General features: G+C 38.4%; 1 protein-coding gene across 1 annotated transcript in view; it reads right to left on the bottom strand.

Moving 5' to 3' along the window:
• The window catches only part of Slc44a5 (solute carrier family 44 member 5), a 283,278-nt gene that overhangs the window by 2,775 nt on the left and 255,562 nt on the right, over nt 1-24,941 (bottom strand). Inside the window, exons 12-21 of the mRNA XM_090334599.1 lie at nt 22,409-22,508; nt 19,418-19,510; nt 18,905-18,992; nt 7,927-8,189; nt 7,351-7,445; nt 6,438-6,541; nt 5,428-5,501; nt 4,764-4,834; nt 4,554-4,642; nt 3,289-3,373 (exon numbers count right to left, since the gene is read on the bottom strand). Coding sequence (XP_090190725.1) covers nt 3,289-3,373; nt 4,554-4,642; nt 4,764-4,834; nt 5,428-5,501; nt 6,438-6,541; nt 7,351-7,445; nt 7,927-8,189; nt 18,905-18,992; nt 19,418-19,510; nt 22,409-22,508 — 1,062 coding nt within the window. The remainder of the gene's footprint in view (nt 1-3,288; nt 3,374-4,553; nt 4,643-4,763; nt 4,835-5,427; nt 5,502-6,437; nt 6,542-7,350; nt 7,446-7,926; nt 8,190-18,904; nt 18,993-19,417; nt 19,511-22,408; nt 22,509-24,941) is intronic.

Raw genomic sequence — 24,941 nt, 5'->3', positions numbered from 1 at the left:
TGTTGTTTTTGTTGTTTTGTTGATACATAACCCCAGGGCTTCCAACTTGTGATCTTTCTGTCTCAACTTCCTAAGTGATGGGTTATTGGTGCACACACACTACTCTCATCTAAAGTAACATTTACTGGAATGTACAGGGGAAGATGCTGAGACATGGGGATGTAACAGGATTTGGCCAAAGCTGAAGACTGTAAGGCAGTGAGGAAGAGTTGAGGACACTGCCCATTGACATCTAGTTCAGCTCTCATCCTAATTAATACAAGATGTCCTGCCCTCCACCCTTGTAGCCTGTCCCAAATTACACTCAATAGCTAATACCAGTATTCTGCAATGTGTGAACTGACCTTCCTGCTATGCTGAGGCTAGCGTTCACCAAGACTCCTGCTAGGGAAATCCCAGAACCCACCTGGGAAACAAAATCTTTTTGTTGAATTAAATTTCTATCAAAGATATATGGTTCATAGCAGACAATACCTATACTCTATTAGGAAATAGATGGGTTGCTGACTTAGGTTGAGTTTTACAGTAGGTCTCACACTGATTTCTCACACACGAAATGAAAAGCTAAGGGGAGAATTGAGCACCTACATTTGTTACTGTTGTTGCTACTGATTACACATATGTCTGTGTCATAGTTACCCCTGAGATACTGATAGGAAGTCTGGTGACTATCAGTCTGGTAACCTGTGACTATTACTTTCTTCTATCAGGAGTCTCATTGCCTTATAATGTTAAAAAAGATAAATATTTCTATAAATAACATATTTACAATTGGATAGTTCTTTAAAAAGTCAAGTTTTCTGGGAACCAAGGTATTAGGTGTGAAAAAAAATATGAAAAGTAAAAAATTCTGGCTGCACATTATCAGAATGTGGCTTAGAATTCGTGACAAAGAATGTTCTGCCAAGTATGATGTTGCTAGCCACAGAAGCTGGGAAGGAAAATGCCACATTGCTTCTGTTGCTTTTTATTATCAAGGAAAAGAGTCTTCAAAAGGAGACTGTTCATCTGAACATGCAGTGTGGGGGGGGGGGTGGAATATCATGCCTGATTTTCAAGAAATTGGGTGAAAAACATTTCTTGTTGGCCAAATCAAAAATCCACTGCCAAATCTGAAATGGATTGCATTAGCTTGTGCTCTCAAAGACTAGAAGCCATTAGGTTTGGGAGGTTTACTTAAATTAAAAAAAAACACAATTCTCAGCTATCAGGGAGTACTGGCAGTGAAGAAAGAAGTACACCAGCATTCCAGAGCTCCCCTTCACGTGTTCTAGAGACTCCAAGGCTCTATGTGCCTACACCTACCCCAAAACCAGATAAAGATTTATTCACATGGTATATTCTAAAAATATGTTTGCTTTAAAAAATCAAGCAGCCAGAAAAAGTATTAAACATCCCAGTTCAATTTCTTTATCCAGTTATTGGAAGATTTAAACATATTCAGAAAGAAAATGATGGTCCAACTATTTTCTAGGGGATTTTATTTTTTGCATCTGTGTCCTTGTTAAAAATGACCTATAGAGTTTCTACAAGCGTATTTGGCTCAGTAATGCTCTAAAGAAAATGATATAGGGTGTAGGACTGTATTAGGGTTTGAATGCAGCCACTTGGAAGGTAAGAATTTGCCAGGCAGGTATTCTGCTACTTGAGCCATGCTCACAGACCAGAAAATGTTTTTTTTCTGCTTCTCTGAAAAACCAGGTGCTAGAAAATAAACTCACAGAGTACAGAGCACCGAGGCTAATGGGCTGTGTTCTTTTACCTGTAGATCTTCCCTTCTCTAGACTGCTGAAGAGATGTCATGGAAGGAAAATGTCAGATTAAAAGTTCTGACAGATTCTCCAGACTATTTTAGGTGAGGTGCTAAGATGAAACATCTGTCTGGGTATGCCCCATAGCAGCAGTGTCTAGGTCAGCAATGAAAACTTTTTAAAGAAGAGTTTAAACTCTGAAGTATCTCCATTGTTCCAGCCACTTCCCAGGCAGGTTTGTCTCTGAATCCTATGCATCTGTCATCATGTCATACAGTGTCAACTAGCCAAGTGTGGCTTTGAATCTATTTTCAACTTGGCTTTCTCAAAATCTTTATCAGATTTTCTCAAAGAATTCCCCAAACCTAGCTAAAGAAGACCAGTTACATTCTCAGTTCTACTCACTTAGCACTACAGAAGCCCACCATTCTTAAATAAGAAAACATTAGGATTTTTTGCCAGTCCTGGGCCTTGAACTCAGGGCCTGGACATTGCCCTTGGGCTTTCTCAAGGCTAGACCTCTACCACTTGAGCCACAGCACCTTTTATGGCTTTTTTTCTATGTATATGGTACTGAGGAATCAAACCCAGGTGCTAGGCAAGCACTCTACCACTAGTCTAAACTCCCAGCCTGAGGAATTTTTTTTTAAAAAGCTGAGCTCTGGTAGCTCACATTATAGTCTTAGCTATTTAAGACTAAGATCTGAGGCTCGTCATTCACAGCCCACTCTGGCAGACAAATCACTAGACTGGAAGTGTGGCCTAAGTGTTAGAGCACCAGCATTGAGTGAAAAAGCCAAGAGAAAATTAAAAGGTCCAGGGTTCAAGTCTTAATTTTAAAAAAAGAAAGGAAAAAACATAATTTCATGCTAGCACTATGCAATATAGTCTGAGGTTTACTTTAGTATCTGACTCCTTTGTACTTTATGCACTCTATTCTTTCAGTTGTTATACTTTTTAGTTGTGTGTGTGTGTGTATGTGTCTGTTTCCTTACAGTTTTATAGAGATGTTAATTTCCCCCAGACTTATTGAAGTTGACTAATTGTGTATATTCAATCTATACAAAATTTCATATGCATTTATATTGTGACATGATTATTAGTCACTTAACTAGCATACCATCTCTTCCCATAGTTGGTATTTCTTGTGTGTAGTACATATACTCAAGGTCTTTCCCCTCAAATTTTAAACTGTTATTGATTATGGCATACTGTGAATCATCGGTCAAGACTTGTACTGTTTGACCAACATCTCATTTTAGTTACCTCTCTGATCCTGGCTACCATTCGTCTGCTGTTTGTTTCTGAGTTTAAGACTTTGGATGTCACATATAAGACAGATCATAAAGTGTCTCCTTTTCTTTGGCTTATTTGTTAGCAGTTAAAGATGAAAGTACAGTGCTTCCTTCTGAGAAAATCCTAGTTGTGATTGCAGTCAGGTGATGGAATATCCACAAGCCAGCTAAGCCAGTGGGACTTGGCTTTCTCATCTTCCAGTTATCCATAGAAAGGGAAAATGTGCATACTGAATACTTACAGAAGCAGACAAAAATTGTTTCAACACACATTGCATAGACACTGAAGAATCCATGAGCAATTAGGTACGATCCAATAACGACAGTCTGCAAATGGTTAAAGAATAAAACCAACACATCAATGACTGGACACAAGCTGTAAACAAATGTCATAACCAGAAACTTTTGACAGAACCTGTTGGGAAAAGATTTCAATACACAAATCAAAATACTGAATGATTGTGCTTTGTGTGCTTTGTTCTGAGATTCCAACATTTAGAAAATATTCTAAATTGCCTGCCCATGTCTTATTGATAGTTCTCAATGCATGCAAAATATATCGCCCCTGAATTCTATCTATATTAAGGTGGTGAAGTAAAGGTTAAGAGCACATAATACTGCCTGGATTTGCTTTATAGCTCAGACGTTCAACAGTGACGTAAGTTTCTCTGTGTTTCCTGGCAGTGTGGAACAGAAGAGTGATAGCAGCATTTGCTTTATAGATTAAGAGAGCTAATATATTGTAATCCATACTACAAGGCTCCACCCAGTGCTCCTCCAACTGCCAGGTCCAGTCTGTCCCTACTGGTAATGCATGTGGCCTGCTTCTGATTCAGCTGCTCTCCTAATTAGGAAATGCACTCCCTGTAAGGAACAGTGTCACTGAAGGTTAAACCCTCATCTGGAGGTCAGATCATGGCTAACAGTCTGATTAATAAAAGGCCCATTCCTTTTCCAGAACTTCCCATAATATAGCTGAAGCCTCAGCTCTACAGTGTGGGTCAGTTTTTCTTGTTGCACTCACTTCCTTATATACTTCAGGAAAGGGTTACTGATAAACCTGCATGTGATCCTCTATCTGAGCTGTTGTCTTCAAGGAACTCAGTCCCTAAAGCAGGAGGATGAGGGCTGGCACACAGTAAGACCAATGTATTAGCTGTCATCATTATTTTTCCTATTTCCTGTTTGCTTTAAGAGCAAACAGTTTTTCCCTCTCTGATAAATCAGACTCAATACCCAACTTCTATGGAATAAATTGAATAACACTAAATTTTTACATTGAAATCTTAATCCCCAGTGTGATTGAATTTGAATGTCACCCGAAGAAATAGTAAAGGAATTCCCAGTGTAGCAGGAAGAGACTCTCATCTGGAACTAAAACATTAGAATTTTGGTCTTGAACTTCCCACCTTTCAAGAACAAGAGGCATAAATTTCTATTATTCAAGCTTCATACTCCTGTTACATTTTTGTTACAGCACTCCCAATGGTAATACCCCAGCTCTTACCAGCAAAGGAATCCAGTAATAATTTAATGATGTTGATTCATATGCAACCATTGGCAACCTTTCTGTGAAGAGCAAGAAGGCCAAAATTCCTACAAAAGGCAGAGCACGGTCATTATGTGTTTGCAAAGACAAGTAGCTTTCTGTAGTAAATCAGTTTTTCTGAGTATATTTTCAATTTTTTTATTAATCTTACTTTGAATATCTACTTACCTATGAAGCCAGAAACTAGAATTTTCCCCAGAAGTAATACAAAATGGGTAACTTCGTCTGTAACCGCAACTCTGGGTATTAGAGAAAGAAAGAGAAAAGTGTAATACTGTGTTTAAAAATGCATTTGGTCCTTGAAATTTATTATAGCAAATACATCATGAATTATTTTTGATGTGTTTTAGCTGGCATTTGATTTGGCACTTGGTAAATGCAAGAAATGTAAGTCAAACCCAGGTACAAAGTTCTGACTTATTTTTAATGAAGTAAACAGAAGATGGCATCCTAGGGCTGCTAGATTTCCTACATGGAAGGATTGGCTTCTACCTTCTGTTCAAGGTTAGAAGACATCCTGCATCCTAAGTATATCTGGTTTCATCTACTCAGTTCCTACCAATGTGGGGGAAGGGAGAATCTCCAATATCCCCAAAGTGGGTAATGTGACTTATATAGGGAATTTTTTGTAAAGCAGACAGGCTAAAAGAGGCAATAAATGCCAATGGATATAAAACTCTAGGCAGCTGATAGGAACAATTCTAAGTATGAAAAAGAATGACATGAGAGGATGTCTAAAGCAATCAAGTTAAAAGATAATATCAGAGCTGACAGAATATGAAAGACGTAATGTGTGAGGTTCATCAAATTGTCCATTTCACTCATTACTTACTTTAAAATATTTCTCATCAGCAGATTGAAAGCATCTCTTGCTGACCTGCAGAAGTTTTTGCCATACAATGCAATCTGAGGCAGACAATTGATAATCTTGTATCAGTAACATACTTTGACAAGGTCAAACTACAATTCAGCAACAACAACAACTTTAATTCTTGCTGTTCATTCGAATATCCTATCCTCTTCCCAACATTTCAGTTCGTGGAAGGCTTATAAGCTGTGGGGCCTCAATTCTGCACAACTTCAGGTACATTTCACCCATGGTGTGTCCCTGAACTCCAGTGGACTAGTAGTCTCAAAGAGAAGTGGGACTTCATGTCAAGTTTTAGGTGGAGCTTTTGTCTTTGAAATGTTTTGGCTCGAGAATGTTAAATGGGTTAAATATTTTTTGAATATTAATAATAATAATAATAATAAATGTTGAACGGGTTAAATTTTGTTCTCCTCCCTCATTATTCTTAAAGAAATTCAAGACCTTTTTACTACACTTAATTTGCTGATTAAAAGACTCAGAAAGCTAAATTAAAATAATACTTGAATCTCTATAATAGCTGAATATTTGAATTTCTTCTCCAGGCTGTGTCTCACTGTGACGAAAAGCGAGTGTTATAGCTCCTAACTTTTAAGAGAATTGTATTTCTGGAGCCCCTATTTAAAAAGAAATCTCTTAGCCAGGTGCTGTAGCTCACATCTGTAATCCTAGCTATTCAGGAGGCCGAGATCTAGGTTATAAAAACACTTTAGAAAGAGCAATGTAGACATGTAACAATGTAAGAATGATTTAAAAAAAATGGAGCAGGGAATGTGGTTTACTGGTAGAGTGCTCAACCAGCATGTAAAAAAGCCTTGGGTTCCATGCCTCAGTAACATATAAAGAGAAAAAGTTGGAAGTGTTGCCATGGCTCAAATGATAGATTGCTAGCCTTGAGCAAAAAAAGCTTAGGGACAATGCCTAGACCCAGAGTTCAAACCCCAGGACTGGCAAAATAAATAAAATCTGCTTACCATAATGTAGGCATTTCTGTTTAAGAACTTCACAATGTTTTCTAAACACCAGAAACAGCACCTCAGACAGCATTGTAAGAATTTAGCAAAGATGTTACGGGCATCTATAAGAAGAAAGCATTAAAATCAATGAACAATAGCTGGGGGTGGTGGCTCACACCTGTAATCCTAGATACTCAGGAGGTTGAGATCTGAGGATTGTGGTTCAAAGTCCTTGAGACTTGTATCTCCAATTAACCTCTAGAAAAAAGGGAAGTAAGGCTTGGCTCAAGGGTCGGGCAGTAGCCTTGAGCTGAAGAGCTTGGGAACAGACAGCACACAGGCCCAGATTTCAAGCCCCAGGACACTCTCTCTCTCCCTCTCTCTCTCCCTCTCTCTCTCTCTCTCCCTCTCTCTCTCCCCCTCTCTCTCTCTCTCTCTCTCTCTCTCACACACACACACACACACATCACATTAATGACAACTGAGTTCTTATTAAAAATAAGTAATAAAACGTTATTCTAAGTAAGTTTTAAATTTTTAGTGTGGTAAAGTATGCATGCATAGTACAAAATTTTCCATTTTAACAGAGCTAGTTTATTTATATAGTGAATGTATTCTATGCAAAGATTTATGCCAATGATGTTTGCTGTTAAAGTCTTAGCCTTGCCTGACCTGAATGTAGAACTTAGAACTGAACTTAAAATTTGTTTCAGTTGTCTCCAGATATTTTCTCTCTTCATTGTTGCTCCTTTCTCCTGATATCCAAAATCATCAGAAAATCTTTTGGGGTTTTCTTTAAAAACACATCCAAGCTGGAGTGTTTCTATCTTTACTAGGCCAAGATGCAGTGATCCAGGATTCCTCACCCTGGGACCATATTTCATTCTCTTCATGGCTAGCAGAGTGCCTCAAATCAGTTCTAGAATCTTACCTTTAATACGACGGTCCAAGTATTCTAGGGTTGCTTTAAATATTTGAATTATTGCAAGGATTAGTGATCCATATGCTAAAGATCCTGTATGATACCTGGATAAAATGAGGATAAAAGCTAAAATAATTTGTTAAATAACAGGTTACAACTTGAACAACTTTCAAAAGTAAAAGGGATCTGCTGGGAAAAGAGCCTTTTTACACTCCAATTCAAAGGTCTCCATTGAAGGTTTAAACTACACACATCTGTCATGTCTTTCCTCGATGAACATTCTATTCTCATAAAATGGGATGTTTATTCTGAGCAACAGAGCTATAGAGCCAAATTATTTCTTAATCTTTCCTTTGGTACCCCTTCTCATCTTTAATAACCTCTGGAATTCAGAAGGATGTTGGCCTAGGTAAGAGGCTGTAAACTTATATATATGGAATCAGACAGGTTCATAAATATCCATGAATCTTGAGTCACACTTTCAGCATACTTGCATCTTGTCACTTGCATTCATTAGCCAAGATGGTAACATAATACACTGTATATACCTGAAGAAACAGTTGTAGTGTTCACTATAGGGCTTACCGTATGGCTCGACCAAATGCAGTAAAAAGTGGATGTGGTGGGATGTCATCAGGTTTTCTCATGGCCCAGTAATAAGTAGCAAAGGCACCAGCAAGGGCACATTGACCCAATGAAATGACGAAGTTGATAAGCCAGAGAAAGAGGAATAGATTGTATATATGGAAGGTAGGAATGTACTGATGGTACAGACCCATTCCACCATAGAAAGCAAAGTTACACAGAGCCCCAGGGCAACTTTTGATAACTTCAGTTGTGTTGAATATCTGCACTCAGAAAGAGAAAAATTAAAAAAAAAACAAGAGAATATATTAAATGCCATTCCTTTGTCTCTTTGGTAACACCCAGTTTTATGTCTGTATGTCTTACCCCCATTAGTTTTTTTTTCTGTTAACTCTTTTACTTGCTATTGTATTGATATCATATTGATTATATATATACATTTGAATTCTATTTTACATTGTAAAGGTGATGTACAGAGGGGTTACAGTTACGTAAGGAAATGAGTTCAATTCTTGTCAAACACTGTTACCCACTCCTTCAGCTTCTTCCACTTTCCTCTCCAACTCCGACTCCCCTTCTCCCCAAAGTTGTAAAGTTCATTTTCAATGTAGCATCTTGTGAATACCGCTGTTGCATTGGGTTCACCTTTTGTCCTTTGTCTCAGCATTTCTGTGATTCTCTTCCCATCCCCAAATCAGATAAATATATATACAAACAAAGAATAGCAAAACAAAAAACAGTGACAACAGGGGATAAACTAAAGATAAAAAAATCAAACGAAAAAAGATATATCTGCAAACAGTAAACACACACACACACACACACACACACAAAATTAAAAAAAAAACAGCCCTCTTGTTTCCATATTTTGGAGTTCAGTTCCACTAGCATCATTTTATGAGGAGTTCTGGAAACTACCTCATTTAAAAATATATGCCCCTGCCGGGAGTTTGGCCTAGTGGTTAAAGTGCTTGCCTAGCATGCATGAAGACCTGGGTTCGATTCCTCGGTACCACATACATAGAAAAAAGCCGGAAGTGGAGCTGAGGCTCAAGTGGTAGAGCTCTAGCCTTGAGAAAGTCCAAGGACAGTGCTCAGGCCCTGAGCTCAAGCCCAGGATTGGCAAAAAAAAAAAATATATATATATATATATATGCCCATTACCTCACTCATTAATAAATTTCATATCTTTTACTCCATTAGTTAAGCATATAAACTTCCTTTTTTCATATATGTTTATTGTAATTAATGATATTTGCCAGATAGAAGGTGCAATAATTCACATACATTGATACCCTTTCACATGTCTTGGTCCCCAATTCCCTCCCCCACCATCCCCACCCCTTATCTTGTTTTCCCCCCTTCCCTATCCAATTTGGATACATGATGGTTTATAAAATTTGAGTGCTTTCTTGCCATTCTAAATCTTGGGGTTTTTTTTCAGTTTTTTAAAAAGATTTTATTAACATTGACTTTTTACATCATATTTCAAATGTCAACTTTCACAAATAAGTATTCATGAATGGGATCTCTATATGCAATCACTGGCACATAAATTTAAGTAAAATTAAAATTAAACAGTTTATATGGCATAGATACATATTGATCTATATAACATTATGTCTATAGAGTAAATATCCCATCATAGATTTTCATGTCTATGTAGTTATATTTATATCTCCAATATCATGTCAATGACCTGAATACCCAAGTATTGAGTCATCACTCTTTTTTTTCTCTTTTTTTATTATAATTAGTAAAAGGGTTACATGATATTTGCCAGATAGAAGGTGCATTAATTCACATACATTGATACCCTTTCACATGTCTTGGTACCCATTACCCTCCCCCCTACACCGCCCACCCTTATTGGTTTTCCCCCCTTCCCTATCAAATTTCAAATAACCAAATACAAATAAATTCAATATATCAGATAACAAAGTGAGATACTGTAAGAATATGAGATAACCAAGGGACAACAAAGGAGATGAGAGACAACATAGTACATTAAGGACAACAATCATTCGTTATATGGCTTTTGTTTCAATATCCTGGAGGGCCTTTCAATTAGCTTCATACTATATGGCCTTATGTATCAAGGTTTTGCTCAATTGCAGATCTCTGCTAGTAGAGCCCAAGGTTTCTACTGATTATGACGAATGAGGGAAACCACTGAGCCTAAGTTCCCTTGAGTCTGGCTTACTTCACATAATATGATTTTTTCTAAGTCTTTCCATTTCCCATCAAATGGGGCGATGTCATTCTTTCTGACAGCAGCATAGAATTCCGTTGTGTACAAATACCACATCTTGTTGATCCACTCATCAACTGAGGGACATCTAGGTTGGTTCCATATCTTTGCTATGGTGAATAGTGCTGCAATGAACATTGTTGTGCTAGTGGATTTAGTATGCCCTTGTTTCTGGATGGTTGGGTAAATGCCAAGTAGTGGAATTGCTGGGTCATAGGGGAGCTTTATCTTTAGCCTTTTGAGGAACTGCCATACTGCTTTCCATAGTGGTTGAATGAGTTTGCACTCCCACCAACAGTGTAGTAGTGATCCCTCCTGGCCACATCCCCTCCAGCATCTCTTATTATTCGTTTTCCTGATCCTGGCCATTCTAACTGGAGTGAGGTGGAATCTTAGAGCTGTTTTGATTTGCATTTCTTTTATGACCAGAGATGTTGAGCATTTCTTCATGTGTCTATAGGCCATTTTTGTTTCTTCTTCAGAGAAGACTCTCTTTAAGTCTTTGGCCCATTTTTTAATGGGATGGTTGTTACTTTGGAGATTAGTTTTGGAGTGATTCAATTTTTTGAGTTGTTGATATATTTTAGATATGAGGCCTTTGTCCGTTGTTTGGTTGGTGAAGATCTTCTCCCACTCTGTAGGCTTCCTAATTAATTTACTAGCTTTGTCCTTTGCCATACAAAAGCTCTGCAGTTTAATGCAGTCCCACTTATCCAGTCTTTCTCTGATTTGTTGTGATTCTTGGTCCTTATTAAGAAAGTTTCTACCTGTGCCAAGGAGGCCTAGTGTATCTCCTATTTCTTTCTGTAAAGTTTTCAGTGTGTCAGCTTTTACCTCCAGGTCTTTGATCCATTTGGAGTTAATTCTAGTGAAGGGTGACAAAGAAGGATCCAACTTTAGTTTTCTGCAGGTGCTTAACCAGTTCTGCCAGCACAACTTGTTGAAAAGGCTGTCTTTCTTCCATTCTATTTTTTTGGCTCCCTTGTCAAAGATTAGGTGGCCATAGGTCTGTGGTTTACTATCTGGGTCCTCAGTTCTATTCCATTGGTCTTCAGGCCTGTTCTTGTGCCAGTACCAAGCTGTTTTGAGAATTATAGCACTGTAATAGAGTCTAAAGTTGGGAATTGCAATTCCTCCTGTGCTGTTCTTTCTGCTAAGAAGTGTTTTTGCTATACGGGGTCTTTTATTATTCCATATGAAATTTTGAATTGCCTCTTCTATTTCTTTAAAGAATGCCATTGGGATATTGATGGGTATTGTGTTGAATTTGTAGATAGCTCTTGGCAAGATTGTCATTTTCACAATGTTGATTCTTCCAATCCAGGAGCATGGGAGGTTTTTCCATTTCCTCAGTTCTGCTTTAATTTCCCTTTTTAGGGGTTAAAGTTTTCATCAAAAACATTCTTAGTTAAGCTAATTCCTAGGTACTTTATTTTCTTTGAGGCTATTGTGAAAGGAGTTTCTTTCCTGATTATTGCCTCGTTCCTTTAACTGTTGGCGTAAAGGAAGGCAGTTGATTTTTGAGGGTTGATTTTATAGCCTGCTACTCTTCCAAAGTTTTGAATCAGCTTAAGGAGCTTGGGAGTAGAGTCTATAGGATTCTTTAAATACAGAATCATGTCATCTGCAGAGGGATAGTTATATTTCCTCTTTCCCTACTTGGATTCCCTTTATGCTTGCTTCTTGCCTTATTGCACTGGCTAGGAATTCTAGTACTATGTTAAAGAGTAGTGGAGAGAGTGGGCATTCCTTGTCTTGTTCCTGATTTTAGAGGGAATGGCTTTAGATTTTCACCATTAAGTGTAATACTAGCAGTGGGTTTCTCATACACAGCCTTTATTACATTGAGGAATGTTCCATGGATTCCTAGTTTCTCCAGAGTTTTTAACATAAAGGGGTGTTGGATCTTGTCAAATGCCTTTTCCGTGTCTATTGAGACAATCATGTGATTTTTGTCCTTGCTCCTGTTGATGTGTTGAATTATATTAATTGATTTGCGTATGTTGAACCAGCTTTGCCTCCCTGTGATGAATCCAGTTTGATCATAGTGTATAATTTTTTTGATGAGCTGTTGTAGACAGTTGGCCAGTATTTTGTTGAGAAGTTTTGCATCGATGTTCATCAAAGAAATAGGTCTATAGTTCTCTTTCTTTGATGAATCTCTGTCTGGTTTGGAGATGAGGGTTATACTGGCTTCATAGAATGAGTTTGGTAAGGAATCTTCATTTTCAATTTCGTTGAAGAGCTTGAAGAGTATTGTTGTGAGCTCTGCTTTGAAGACCTTATAGAATTCAGCTGTGAATCCATCTGGCCCTGGGCTTTTCTTAGGTGGAAGGTGTCTTATTGCCATTTCTATGTCAGTGCTTGAAATAGGCCTCTTTAGTTGAGTTCATTCTTCTTGGTTCAGTGTGGATATGTTAATATTGGCTAGGAATTCATCTGTTTCTTCTAGATTCTCAAATTTGTTGGCATAAAGGTTTGAGAAGTATTCCCTCATGATATTCTGGATCTTGGTAATTTCTGTCGTGATATTACCATTTTCATCTGCGATTTTGTTTATTTCGATATGCTCTCTTCTTTTTTTGGTAAGATTTGCTAAGGGCTTGTCAATTTTGTTAATTCTTTCATAGAACCAACTCCTTGTTTTGTTGATTCTTTCTATAGTTTTTTTGGATTCCAAATCATTTAATTCTGCTTTGATTTTAATAATTTGCTTTCTTCTACTGGGATTAGGGTTGGTCTGTTGCTCTTTTTCCAGGAGCATAAGGTGAGACATTAACTTGTTGGTTTGCAATTTTTCCAACTTGTTGTAGGCACTCAGTGCTATAAATTTTCCTCTGAGTACTGCCTTTGCTGTGTCCCAAAGGAGTTGGTATTTTGTGTGCTCCTTACTGTTAAATTTCATAAACTGTTGGATTTCTGTTCTGATCTCTTCGATGACCCATTGGTGATTCAACAATGTGTTGGTCAGTTTCCATGAGTTACAGGGTTTTCGTTTGTGGAGATGTGTGTTCATTTCCAATTTGATGCCTTTGTGGTCTGAGAGTATGCATGGAATAATTTCAGTGTTTCTGAATCTGTCCAGGTTTGTTTTATGGCCTAAGATGTGATCTATTTTGGAAAATGTTCCATGTGCTGCTGAGAAAAATGTATATTGTGTTGTTGCTGGGTGGAATATTCTGCAGATGTCTGTTAGATCTAGTTGGTCTGTATAGTTGTTCAGTTCTAAGGTTTCTCTGTTGAGTTTTCGCCTTGTTGATCTGTCCATAGGTGAGAGTGGTGTGTTAAAGTCTCCGACGATCACTGCATTTCGATCTATGTATGGTTTCAGTGAAAGTAAAGTTTGCTTGATGAAGTTCGGAGCTCCGGGATTGAGTGTGTAAATATTTAGGATGGTTATGTCTTCCTGGAGGAAAGATCCCTTTAGTAGTATGTAGTAACCTTCTTTGTCTTTTCTTACTAATTTTAGTTTGAACTCTACTTTATCTGATATGAGGATGGCAACTCCAGCCTGTTTATGGGGGCCGTTAGCTTGATAGAGGTTATTCCAACCTCTCACTTTCAAAAGATGATTTTTTTTGGGTCAGATGTATCTCTTGAAGACAGCGGAACGAATGGTTCTTGCTTTTTGATCCAACTAGACAGCCTATGCCGTTTAATTGGAGAGTTAAGTCCATTGATATTGGGAGTTAGGATTGAAAGATATTTATTAGTTCCTACCATTTTTAAAAGCTTTCATTAGGGCCTGTGTCTTGACAGTTCTTGTGGTGCTTAGATGGTATGCTGTTCAGGTGCCATTTCTTTCCCTATATTGCATTTATTTTGGTTTTCTATGTATAGAACATCTTTGAGAATTCTCTGTAGTGTTGGTTTTGTTGCGACATATTGTTGCAGCTTTTCCCTAGAGTGGAACGTTTTTATTGTTCCCTCAGTTATGAATGAGAGCTTAGCTGGGTACAGTATTCTTGGTTGGTAGTTACTTGACTTAAGGGAATGACATATATGCTTCCAATCACTTCATGCTTGCATGGTCTCTGCTGAGAAGTCTGGGGTTATTCTGATTGGTTTGCCTTTATAGGTGATTGATCCCTTCTCCCTGGCTGCCTTTAGGATCCTTTCTTTGGTTTCTATTGATCCAGTTCGGATTACGATGTGAGGGCGGGATTTTCTTTCCTGGTCAGGTCTGTTTGGGGTTCTAAAAGCTTCCTGTATCTGGATGGGCCTGCCCTTCTGGATATTTGGGAAATTTTCTGAGATGATTCCCTGAAGTATATTTCCAATACCATTGACCTCTTTCTCTAGAGCCTCCTCAATACCAATTAGCCTTAAATTAGGCTTCCTAATGGTATCGTGGACCTCCTGAAGCATTCTCTCATATTTCCTAGATTTGGATTGTCTCATTTTTTGTTCCGTCTCCATAACAACTAAATTATCTTCAGCTCCGGAAATTCTCTCTTCTGCATTTTCTAGCCTGCTATCAAAGCTATCTACTTCATTCTTCATCTCCCTTGCTTCTAATTGCTCATTTTTGATGCCTTGCATCTCTTGTGTTAGATCATGTATGGATTTCTTTAGCTCCTTGATTTCCATTTGCGTGGTTAGCTCAGTAGCTTTATTTTCTTTGAACATTTGCTGGAGTTCGGTCACCTTTTTATTTGTGGATTCTATGAATTCATCCATCTTTCTTTGAAAAACCTTTATTATGGCCTCCTTTATGGCTTCTTCTTTTTCACTTATCACCTTGTTTATGGTTTGCTCTTGTTCAGCTATGGCTTCCTCCCTTATCTCTTTCTTTATATTTTCACATTTTTTATTAATGATGTTTATCAATTGCATTTGTACAGCACTTGGAAGACTCTCCTCTAGGTTTGCCGGTGACTGTTCCATTGTCTCTTTACATTGGGTGGGGGATGTTGTTTCTTGATTTGACATTTTTCTTGAGTTTCTTGTTCTGCCCATTTGAAAATGGCAGCAAGATTAATACTAAACACAATTATAGTTTTTCAGATATAACCAACCTAGACCTCTGTTGCTGGCAGACACTAGATGTTCACAAGTTTTGATTGGTGTTACCACTCTTTCTTATTGTGCAGTTACAGACAGTCTAATACATCCACTGATAAGCAATTTATACCCAAAACAATAAGCCTCTCAATCCAATCTCTATTGTCTTTAAGTCCCTCTGAGCCTAGAGAATAATTAAACACCTAGATATACAGTATTGCTCAACAGCCATCAAGTGTAGATCCATGCAGTATAAGGGTTGAAAGACGAACAGAGGTCCAGAGATAGAAAAATAGAATGAGAAAGGTCAGGGGAGGTACAAGAGGATTAACGTAGGAGTGTAAGAATATTGTAGTAATGAAGAAAAGGTATAGCGTAAGGATAACTGACCTAAGTTGGTAGGTAGGTAGCATATTTGAGTACAAAGTTTGGAAAGTATTAGAATAAAACTTATGTGTTGCTGCATGACTAGCTCTTAGCCCAACCAGTGGTCTCACAGTGGACCATGGATGGATCTGCGAGCTTCCGTCTGAGTGCGGTTGGCAGACGTTTTCCTGTGCTGCTTCCAGGGGCGGCCCCAAGCCAAGGGTCTGGGGATTGAGTTTCAGGGGCTCTCAGCAGGACAGCAAGAGACCCCTCTGTTCCCAGGGGTGGGGCCCAGCTGAGGACGTGGGCTCCAAGGGCGGAGCTGTGCCTTTTTGATTCTCAGAAGGGGAGCTGGGCTGCTGGTTGGCCCTTCAGATCCCTGCTGTGTTTCCACTGCTTTGTCAGAGTCTGTGGCTGTGGGGGGCCCCTTGATGCTGTCTTGCTCAGGATTCCCAGCTGGAGGATGCCCCGCTCAAAAATTGAGGGGGGGCAGATCCTGGCTCCTATTTTCCCGCATTCCCCTACCAGCTGTTGTAAGGCAGGGTCCCAGCGCCCTCCACTCTCCAGATCCAGTGGCCTGGGAGAGGAGCCTGGTGGGCAGGTGGGAGCTGGGACAGGTCCGCCTCCTCTGGTGGTCTTAGGGTCTGCCCGCTTGTCAGTCTCCAGTCAGAGGGCTGGGGGTTGTGCCCCGCCTCCCTTGGTGGGGTGCTGGGTCTAAGGTAGCCCACCTGTCAATCTCCAGTCAATGGCCTGAGGGAGGGGGCTGTTGAGGTGAGGGACAGGATTCTAAATTCCTTGCCCCCCTGCTCCCGCCAGTCTTTCTAGGGCGGGGTGGAGGGGTCTGAGTTAAGTTCTATTGCTTGGCACCCGCTCTGCTTTCCCTATGTGTTTGGGGATGCACTGTATTATTCACGCCTCTGCGTTCCATCTGCGGGTGCTCCACGGTGGTGGGGAGTCTTTCACTCCCCTCGGGTCTCCGCCGCCGCCTGTGTTCTGAGTCTGGGTTCCACTGCTTGCTGTTCTGGTTCCGCGTCTGGGTTCCGCTGCTTCTGCCGTTCGCTGGCCCGGTTCTGTGCTGGTTTCTGCAGCAGTTGAGCTCCCGGCCCGGCGCCCTCCACTGCCGCCGCTTTTCGTGGCTTGGAGCCGGTGCCCGCCGCCAGTGGCCACTTTTCGTGGCTTTCTCTGCTTGGAGTGGAGAGAGGTGGGGGAGGGGTCCTCGCGTTCCGAATTCTTTGAGAAAGTTGGATGTGAGCTTTATCTGGATTTCTTTTCCGGTTTGAGTCCTTCTCCGTTGCTTTTTGAGTTTGTTGTTGTGGATTTCTTAAGGTAATTTGCTCGTGGGACTCCCTGGTTCTCTCTTTTTGTGAGAGAGAGCTAGGCAGCGTCCCTATTGTCTCAGCGCCATCTTCCTTCTCCTTGAGTCATCACTCTTGTGGATGATGAACAAAAAATTTTCTCATATGTTTCTTTGCCTTTTTTAACCTCTTCTTTTGATAGGTCTCTCTTTAGTTCCCTTGCCCATTTAGTGATTGATTTGTTGGCTTTGGGAGGTGGGAATTAGTTTCTTGATTTCCCGATAGATATTGGATATTAAACATTTGTCTGATGTATTAGTGGTAAATATCTTTTCCCAGTTGGTTGGCTATCTCTATCTTTCTAGTCTGTGCAGAATTTTTTTTATTTTTAGGTAGTCCTGTTTGTCAAGTCTCTCTCCAATCTGTTGTGACTGTGGGACTCTGCTCAAGAAGTTTTTGCCTGTGCCTATGAGCTCCACTATCTATCCTATTCTCTCATGTAGCAGTTCCAGAGTTTCAGGTCTTCTATTGAGGTATTTGATCCATTTTGAGTTAATGTTTGTGCATAGCAAGAGGCCGGGTCAATTGTTAGTTTTCTGCAGGTAGTTGCCCAGTTTTCACAGCACCAATAATTGAAAAGGCTTTGTTTCTCCATTGTACATCTCTGGCTCCTTTGTCAAATATAAGTTGACTACAGATATGTGGTTTTATTTCTGGATCTTCTATTCTCTTCCATTGATCTTTTGGTCTATTTTTGTGCCAGTACCAAGCTATTTTTGTTATTATGGCTCTTTAGTAGAATTTGAAGTCTGGTGTTGTAATACCACCTGCATTGCTTTTTTTTTGCCTAGAATTGCTTTGGCTTTTCAAACTCTTTTGTTGTTCCATATGAACTTTGGGATTACGCCTTCTATTTCAGTAAAGAATGTCTTTGGGATTTTCTGAGTTGGTTCTCCTTATCCATGAGCATGGGATGTCTTTCCATTTCCTAGTATCCTCTTTGATTTTTTTTTTAAATTTTTTTCAATTTTTTATTTTAATTAATAGAAGGGTTACATTATATTCACCAGATAGAAGGTGCATTACTTCACAAATATTGATACCCTTTCTCATGTCCTGTTTCCCATTTTCCTCCCTCCCTCCCTCCCACTCATCTTGATTTCCCTCCTTCCCTCTCTTATTTCAAATAACCAATTAAGCAAATATGAACTATATCAGATAACAAGGTGAAATATTGTAACAATATGAGATAACCAAGGAATAGCAAAAGAGATGAGAGATAACATAGTACATTAAGGACAACAATCACTCATTATATGACTTTTGTTTCCTTATCCTAGAGGTCTTTACATTTAGTGTCATACTGTTTGGCCTTATGTCTCTAGATTTTGTTCTATTGTAAATCTCTGCTAGGAGAGCCCAAGGTTCTACTGATTATGACAAATGAGGGAGACTATTGGGCTTATGTTCCCTTGAGTCTGGCTTACTTCACTTAATGTGATTTTTTTCTAAGTCTTTCCATTTCCTTACAAATGGGGCGATGTCATTCTTTCTGACAGCAGCATAGAATTCCATTGTGTATAAATACCACATCTTGTTGATCCACTCATCAACTAAGGGACATCTGTCCTCTTTAATTTCTTTCTTTAGGCTTTTTATAGTTTTCATTAAATGTTTTTCATCCTTGGTTAGGTTAATTCCCAAACATTTTATTCTGGGAGCTATTGCAAATGGGATAATTTTCTTGATTTCTCTTTCTGTTTGTTTATTGTTGGAGTACAGAAAGGCTACTGACTTTTGAAGGTTGAATTTTGTATCCTGCCACTTTACCAATGTGGTTTATTAGTTCTAAGAGTTTGGGAGTGGAATTTATTGGGTTGTTCATGGATAGGATCATGTTATCTGTGAATAAGGATAGTTTAATTTCTTCTTTCCCCATGCGCCTGATCCTTGTTTCTAATGCTTGTTGCTAGTTAACACATTATCCTCACTTCAGTGTATACCACTGAAATGTAGTATCATTCTACATCAAAATTTCTCAAGGAAAGTTTTTCTTACTTACCTCTGGGTCACAGGTTTCATTTTCATGTATGCATTTTCCCTCTGGAACTACAACTTTGTATACAGGAACACCTGAAGTTGACAAGAAACTGAAAGAATTCTATTAAGGATAAACAATTCACTCATAACTTGCTAACAGTGGATGACAAAACTTGTAGATGAATATATTAGTTTAAAAATCCTTCTAATATTTTAATAATTCATCTAACCATCAAAACTAGTGGTGTCATATGGGCTAGTCCCACTGAGTGGTCCCTAAAAATCCATTAAACATGTTGAGTTTTCTTAAGTTATTGCCAGGTATCATATTTGAAACAAAAATATAACAAATAGATCACATAATCTCTTTCAGGGAAAATAACATCATTGACTGAAATATTTTTTAAAGCTTGAAAAAATGACCCAGTTATTTTCTCATTTTCATTTCCCAAGGAAAGAAAACACAGAACAAAACTCCTAGCTACTGAGTAATAATGTGGCTTAAAAGTGTTAAGAGTCAATTATCAAAGGATACATTGCTGTCACAGCCCAATAGGAAATGCAGATTGAGAGCAAAAGGAAAGTTACAACTGGATAAACTAATGTACTAGGGATATATCCAATGGCTCTGAAATAAAACAAATGGTTTCCATTCAAAATGAAGGTAGACTTAAGTGCTGTTCATTCTCAGTTAAATATTTGTCTATGAGAAGCAGAAGTCTTAGAATTATTAATTAATAATGATTGCTGATTCTTTTTTCACTGATCATTCTAACAAAAATTAATGGTTTCAACTATCATTTGTTTTTTTTTTAAGTAAGTTGATCTATTGTCTGGTTTCAATTTTCTTTTTATTAGGTTGGAGTAGTCTTCCAGTGTACCTGCCCAACGTGCCCTCTGATTCTCTTTTCTTTGGTAAATTCTCTCCATAAAATTTTGACACATTATAAACAAGAGATTTCTTCCATTGTTTAAATTCCTGGGCTTTTAAAATTAAAGATCCCAAGTATTATTTATTACACTGTAGAAACTCACTCATAATTTAGATATGCTTCCTATGCAATTTAATGACCTCTGAAGATACTGAGTGATGGGAAATTCCTTTTACATAACACAACTAATTCCATTGTCTTAACAAATTAGGAAGTTCTTATCTGCCTACTCTTGATTTTCCTCCACTAGTTTATATGGAAGAGACAATTATTTTGTCACTTTCTTCTTATAACAATCACTCAAGTAGCTCTTTATCCTTTCCATTTTCTCCAGGATAATCATTTCTTTGATGTTTTCTCATAGGAGACAGTTTGTACAATCAGCCTAGATGTGCTGTTTTTATCTTCTTCTTTGAAATAACTGTTTCATGTATAATGTTGGATCAAACCCAATATTCTTTGATATAGAAAAATATCATGGAGATCTAACACTGCAAAGGTATTGACATAAGCTGAATTTCTCCTGATTTGTTATCTTCAACTTATTATTTCATCTGTCTGTGCTATTTTCTTCTATCTCTACTAAGTGTTCATGAACTACTGAGAAACTGAGAATCCTTAAGTATACTTTGCATTCTTCTTTTTTGCAAATACTGGGACTTGAACTCAGAGCCTGAGCACTGTTCTTGGGCTTTCTCAAGGCTGGTGCTCTACCACTTGAGCCACAGCACCACATCTGGCTTTTTCTGTGTATATGGCATCGAGAAATCGAACCCAGGGCTTCATGCATGTTAAGCAAGCACTCTACCACTAGGCCATGCAGCCTTATAGCCATCTATTCTAGCTCTAATTTTACCTGGGAAAACTATCAACCTGTCATAGCTATACCTAGCTATACTGGCCACACACACACACACACACACACACACACACACACACACACAGAGCCATAGCAAGTGGGGCCACTTACAGTCAACTCTGCAATAACATGTCATTTAAGAAATAAAACTAGAAACTATGTAGCTTTCAATGGCTAATCATAGGGCTTCAGTTGTGGGGAAAAGAAAGAATTTAATAAACAGCTTGTTAACTGTTTAAACCACTGGCTTCAGGTGGCACCATTATGCTAAGAACATGGCAATTTTTGTGCAAACACCTCTGAAAGACAATTAAAAATAATTTGGATCTTGGTCCTTAACAACTTAGTTTCCATCGTTCTAAGTGGGGAGTATGATCTGTTCTTTTTATGGGACTATTTTCCTTGCTCCTCTCAAGCACTATTTAAAAGTGAGTTTGTGTTATCCTCAGGTGACCTTTCAAAATAGCTTAGAAGTCATAAGTACTATTGTCTCCCAGCATGAAGTTTATGAAAAGTTAAAAATCAAAATTGTTCTTATATTGCTATTCCAGAATTATGAGCTTTATACACAAAAATGTATACGCTCGTGCTGCTACAATCAATGGTTCTGTTAGAAAAATGTGCCACTCATACAAAAGAGTAATTGCACAGAACTGATTCTATAACTCCATGATGATGTGGAGCTCTGCACATTATCTTAATTATTGACATTAAGATATAACTCAATATGGGAGTACTATAATCTAGAATAGAGCTGACATTTATACAGAACATTGTTACTTATTTTATGGATGCTATTGTTCCAATAAATTCTATTTTATTTTATTACTAGGTTAATGTATAGAGGGGTTACAGTTACATTCATCAGATAGTGGGTACCCTACTTCTTGAACACTGATACCCCTTCTCACGTTTTTGTCCCCCTTTCTCTCCCCCCACCCCTCCAATACATTCTTACAGCTCAAAAGTGCTAATACAGAAACTAGACAGAGTCAATCCTATTTTATGCTACTGATAACTGTGATTTGGGAATACTAATGGTTTATTGGTGTTTCATGTTTCTAGTAAGTGGCAACATCTGAACTTCAACAAATCTTCCTGAACAGAAAATAGTTTTAAGTCTTTTTGTGTGTGTATGCCAGTCCTGGGGCTTTAACTATAGGCATGCTTGCTGTTCTGACCTTTTTGCATAAGGCTAGCACTTTGCCACTTGAGCCATAGCTCTAGCTCCTGCTTTCTGTGGTTAATTGACCGTAAGAGTGTCATGGACTTTCCTGTCCAGATGGGCTTTGAACCACTACCCTCAGATCTCAGCCTCCTGAGTCACTATAGTTAAGATGTAAGCCACCAGTGCCTGACTAACAAATACCTTTTGAAACAATTTTTCAGCAGTGAGTTTGAATTCACTTGATTGGCAGGCATCTTATCATTGGAACCACACTCCCAGCCCTTTCTTTTGATTTAACTTTTGAATAGGGTCTCATGTTTTTCCCAAGACCAGCCTCAGATATCATCTACTTACTTTGGATTTACAGGCCTGAACCCATCACATCCAACTTATTTGTTGAGATGGAATTTTGCAAACTTTTGCTGACTTTCCCTTTATCCTGTCTCTGTCTCTGGTATAGACGGGATTATGGGCATTGACCCTGTGCTCTATCCCTAACATGTCTTAAGGGGAAAGTAGTGCAGATCATTTTATTTAACTGCTTTATATGCATTGTCTGGGGCTTACTTGCTCCCTTCCTTCAGCAGGATAATAGCAACATGGATTCGTTTCCTGAAGAAGATCAACAGCAGGATGATCATCCCTTCAAGGATGCATACTATTATCACTTTGAATAGAAAAAGAAAATATCAGACTGCAATATAAGGCAATAGCACAACAACAACATTTCATAGTTAGGACGCAGCTTCATAACTTTTATTTCTGTGTAGAATCAATCAAGGCTGACACTGCATAATCAAAGCAGTGCTAGTACATCACAAGGTTAAGCATAGAAACTTATTTTCAACACCTCCAGGAAATGCTAAGGAATCCAGACGACGTCTGATAGCTAGAGTTCTAATAGCTCATCTAGATAGGATTTATGTAAGTGTAATGACATAACTTTTTAGAGTCTAGTAGGAATTGAAAAATAGTTGCAGGAGGAAGGAAGGAAGGGCTGCTTCAAGCAGCTCTGCTTTTGACATTTTTAACTTCAGTTTTACTGTAAAGGTGATGTGCAGAGGGGTTACAGTTACATAAGTAAGGTAAAAAGCACATACAGAGGAAACCTTTAAGCTTTTCTCCTTATGCCCTATGCCTCTTAGTTATCCCCGTGGACTGAAAGGGCAGCATGTTAGCTGCTATATTTTTACTTTGGAATTCCATCCAAACATATCCACTTTCGATGGAATTCATTTTTGAACCCAAACCAATTTGGCCAATAAAATGTTTAATATAGACAGAATATCAAAACTAAGGAAATCTGATTTACTCTTGGACTGGAAGTTATAAAAACTTGAACAGCTGTGTCTGAACCAACTTTATGTGAAGAAAGTACATCTTAAAAGGTAGAATTATGTATAATAAGAAATAAAGGATAGAGGAAATCTTGTGTTCTTTTGACTTTTCTAGAAATAGGGGAAAGCCTGGCTGCTTTCTGGTCTTTAGTTTATGAGGCAGTTCTCTGTTTTGTAATATCCACTCCCTTTTGTGTTCTTCAGGTTGTAGTTGAATTAGTTTTTTTTTTTTTTTACTTTGAAAGCACATTGTCCCAATAATTATATTTCTATGACTCTAACATCTTCATTTTAATAATTTTTTTTGAAAAAAACCTTTACTAAATGTCTATTTAATAATTTTAAAGATACAGCCTCATTTGAAAAATGTTCGGTGGAAAGGTCAGGATCTTTTAAAGTCAAGAAAATAAAATCCTACTAATAACAGACCCCAAACATGGGGAAAAAAAAGATACTTGACAGAAAAGCCTTCCACATGAAGGAGTGCCACACAGGGACTCCTTGCTAAATACTTAATTCTGCTTTTGTGTAAACATCCACAATATTCTTGCTTTCATCCTGCTGGCATACTACTGATACATAGTATTATTCATGCATCAGTTACTCTGTCTAGATATGTAGCCCTCAGTTAACTCAAATATGTGGGAGAAGCCTAGTGAGGCATCATCTTACATTTAGATCTTTTAAACTGTGTATGCTTTTGTCATTTATTCCCCGAAAACTAATTCAAATCGAAATTTGTGAAGTTTAATATGCTAAAATTGCTATATTTGAATAAACTTAAGAAAATGAAATAAATAGGAATCACTGCATGTATCAAGATTTCCCTTCCTTCCTTCTCTCCCTCCCTCCCTCCCTCCCTCCCTCCCTCCCTCCCTCCCTCCCTCCCTCCTTCCTTCCTTCCTTCCTTCCTTCCTTCCTTCCTTCCTTCCTTCCTTCCTTCCTTCCTTCCTCTCTTTCTTTCTTTCTTTCTTTTTTTTGCCAGTCCTGGGGCTTGAACTCAGGGCCTGAGCACTGTCCTTGGGCTTTTTCCTTAAGGCTAACACTGCCACTTGAGCCACAGCACCATTTCTGGCTTTTTCCATGCATGTGGTACTGAGGAATCAAACCCTGGGTCTTCGTGCATGCTAGGCAAGCACTCTACCATTAAGCCAAACTCCCAGCCCCTCTTTCTTCTTCCTTTCTCCTTCCCCCCTCCCTCCCCCCTCCCTCTCTTTCTCTCTCTCTCTTTCTTCCTCCCTTCCTCCCTCCCCATTCTCTTTTCTTTTTCTGCAGGTCCTGAGGCTTTTACACTTTTACAATTTTACACTTAAGGAGATTACTCTACCACTTAAGCCACAACCCAACTTCTCACTTGCTTTTTTGTGTGTGTGAATAATTGAATAATAAGAAGAATCTCATGGACCTTCCTGCTCAGTCTGTCTTCAAACTGCAATCTTCAGAACGCAGCCTACTACTTAGTAGGCTAGAATTACAGAGGAACCGCTAATGCCCAGCTAAAGATAAATTTTTAAAGTAACAAGTAATTAGAGATGATTACATTAAAGAACATGAATTGTTAGATTAAAGACCATGAAACTCTATAAAGTATGAGGAATACTATAATAAAAAAACTATTCTGGAGATTCATAAAATTAAAGTTGTCTTTGAGGTAATCTTGCTTTGAAAGTTGTTTATATTACTCCTAACTAATTCAGAAATGTGAATAAGAACTTCAGTAAGCAGATCAATTTCTAGTTGTTGTTGTTTTGTTTCTTTGACAA

The sequence above is a fragment of the Megascapheus bottae genome, chromosome 6 (genome assembly GCF_031878675.1).
Source record: "Megascapheus bottae isolate mThoBot1 chromosome 6, mThoBot2.hap1, whole genome shotgun sequence".
Lineage (NCBI taxonomy): Eukaryota > Metazoa > Chordata > Mammalia > Rodentia > Geomyidae > Megascapheus > Megascapheus bottae.
Note: the sequence above shows the minus strand (reverse complement) of the source record. Positions and strands in the feature narration are given on the sequence as shown.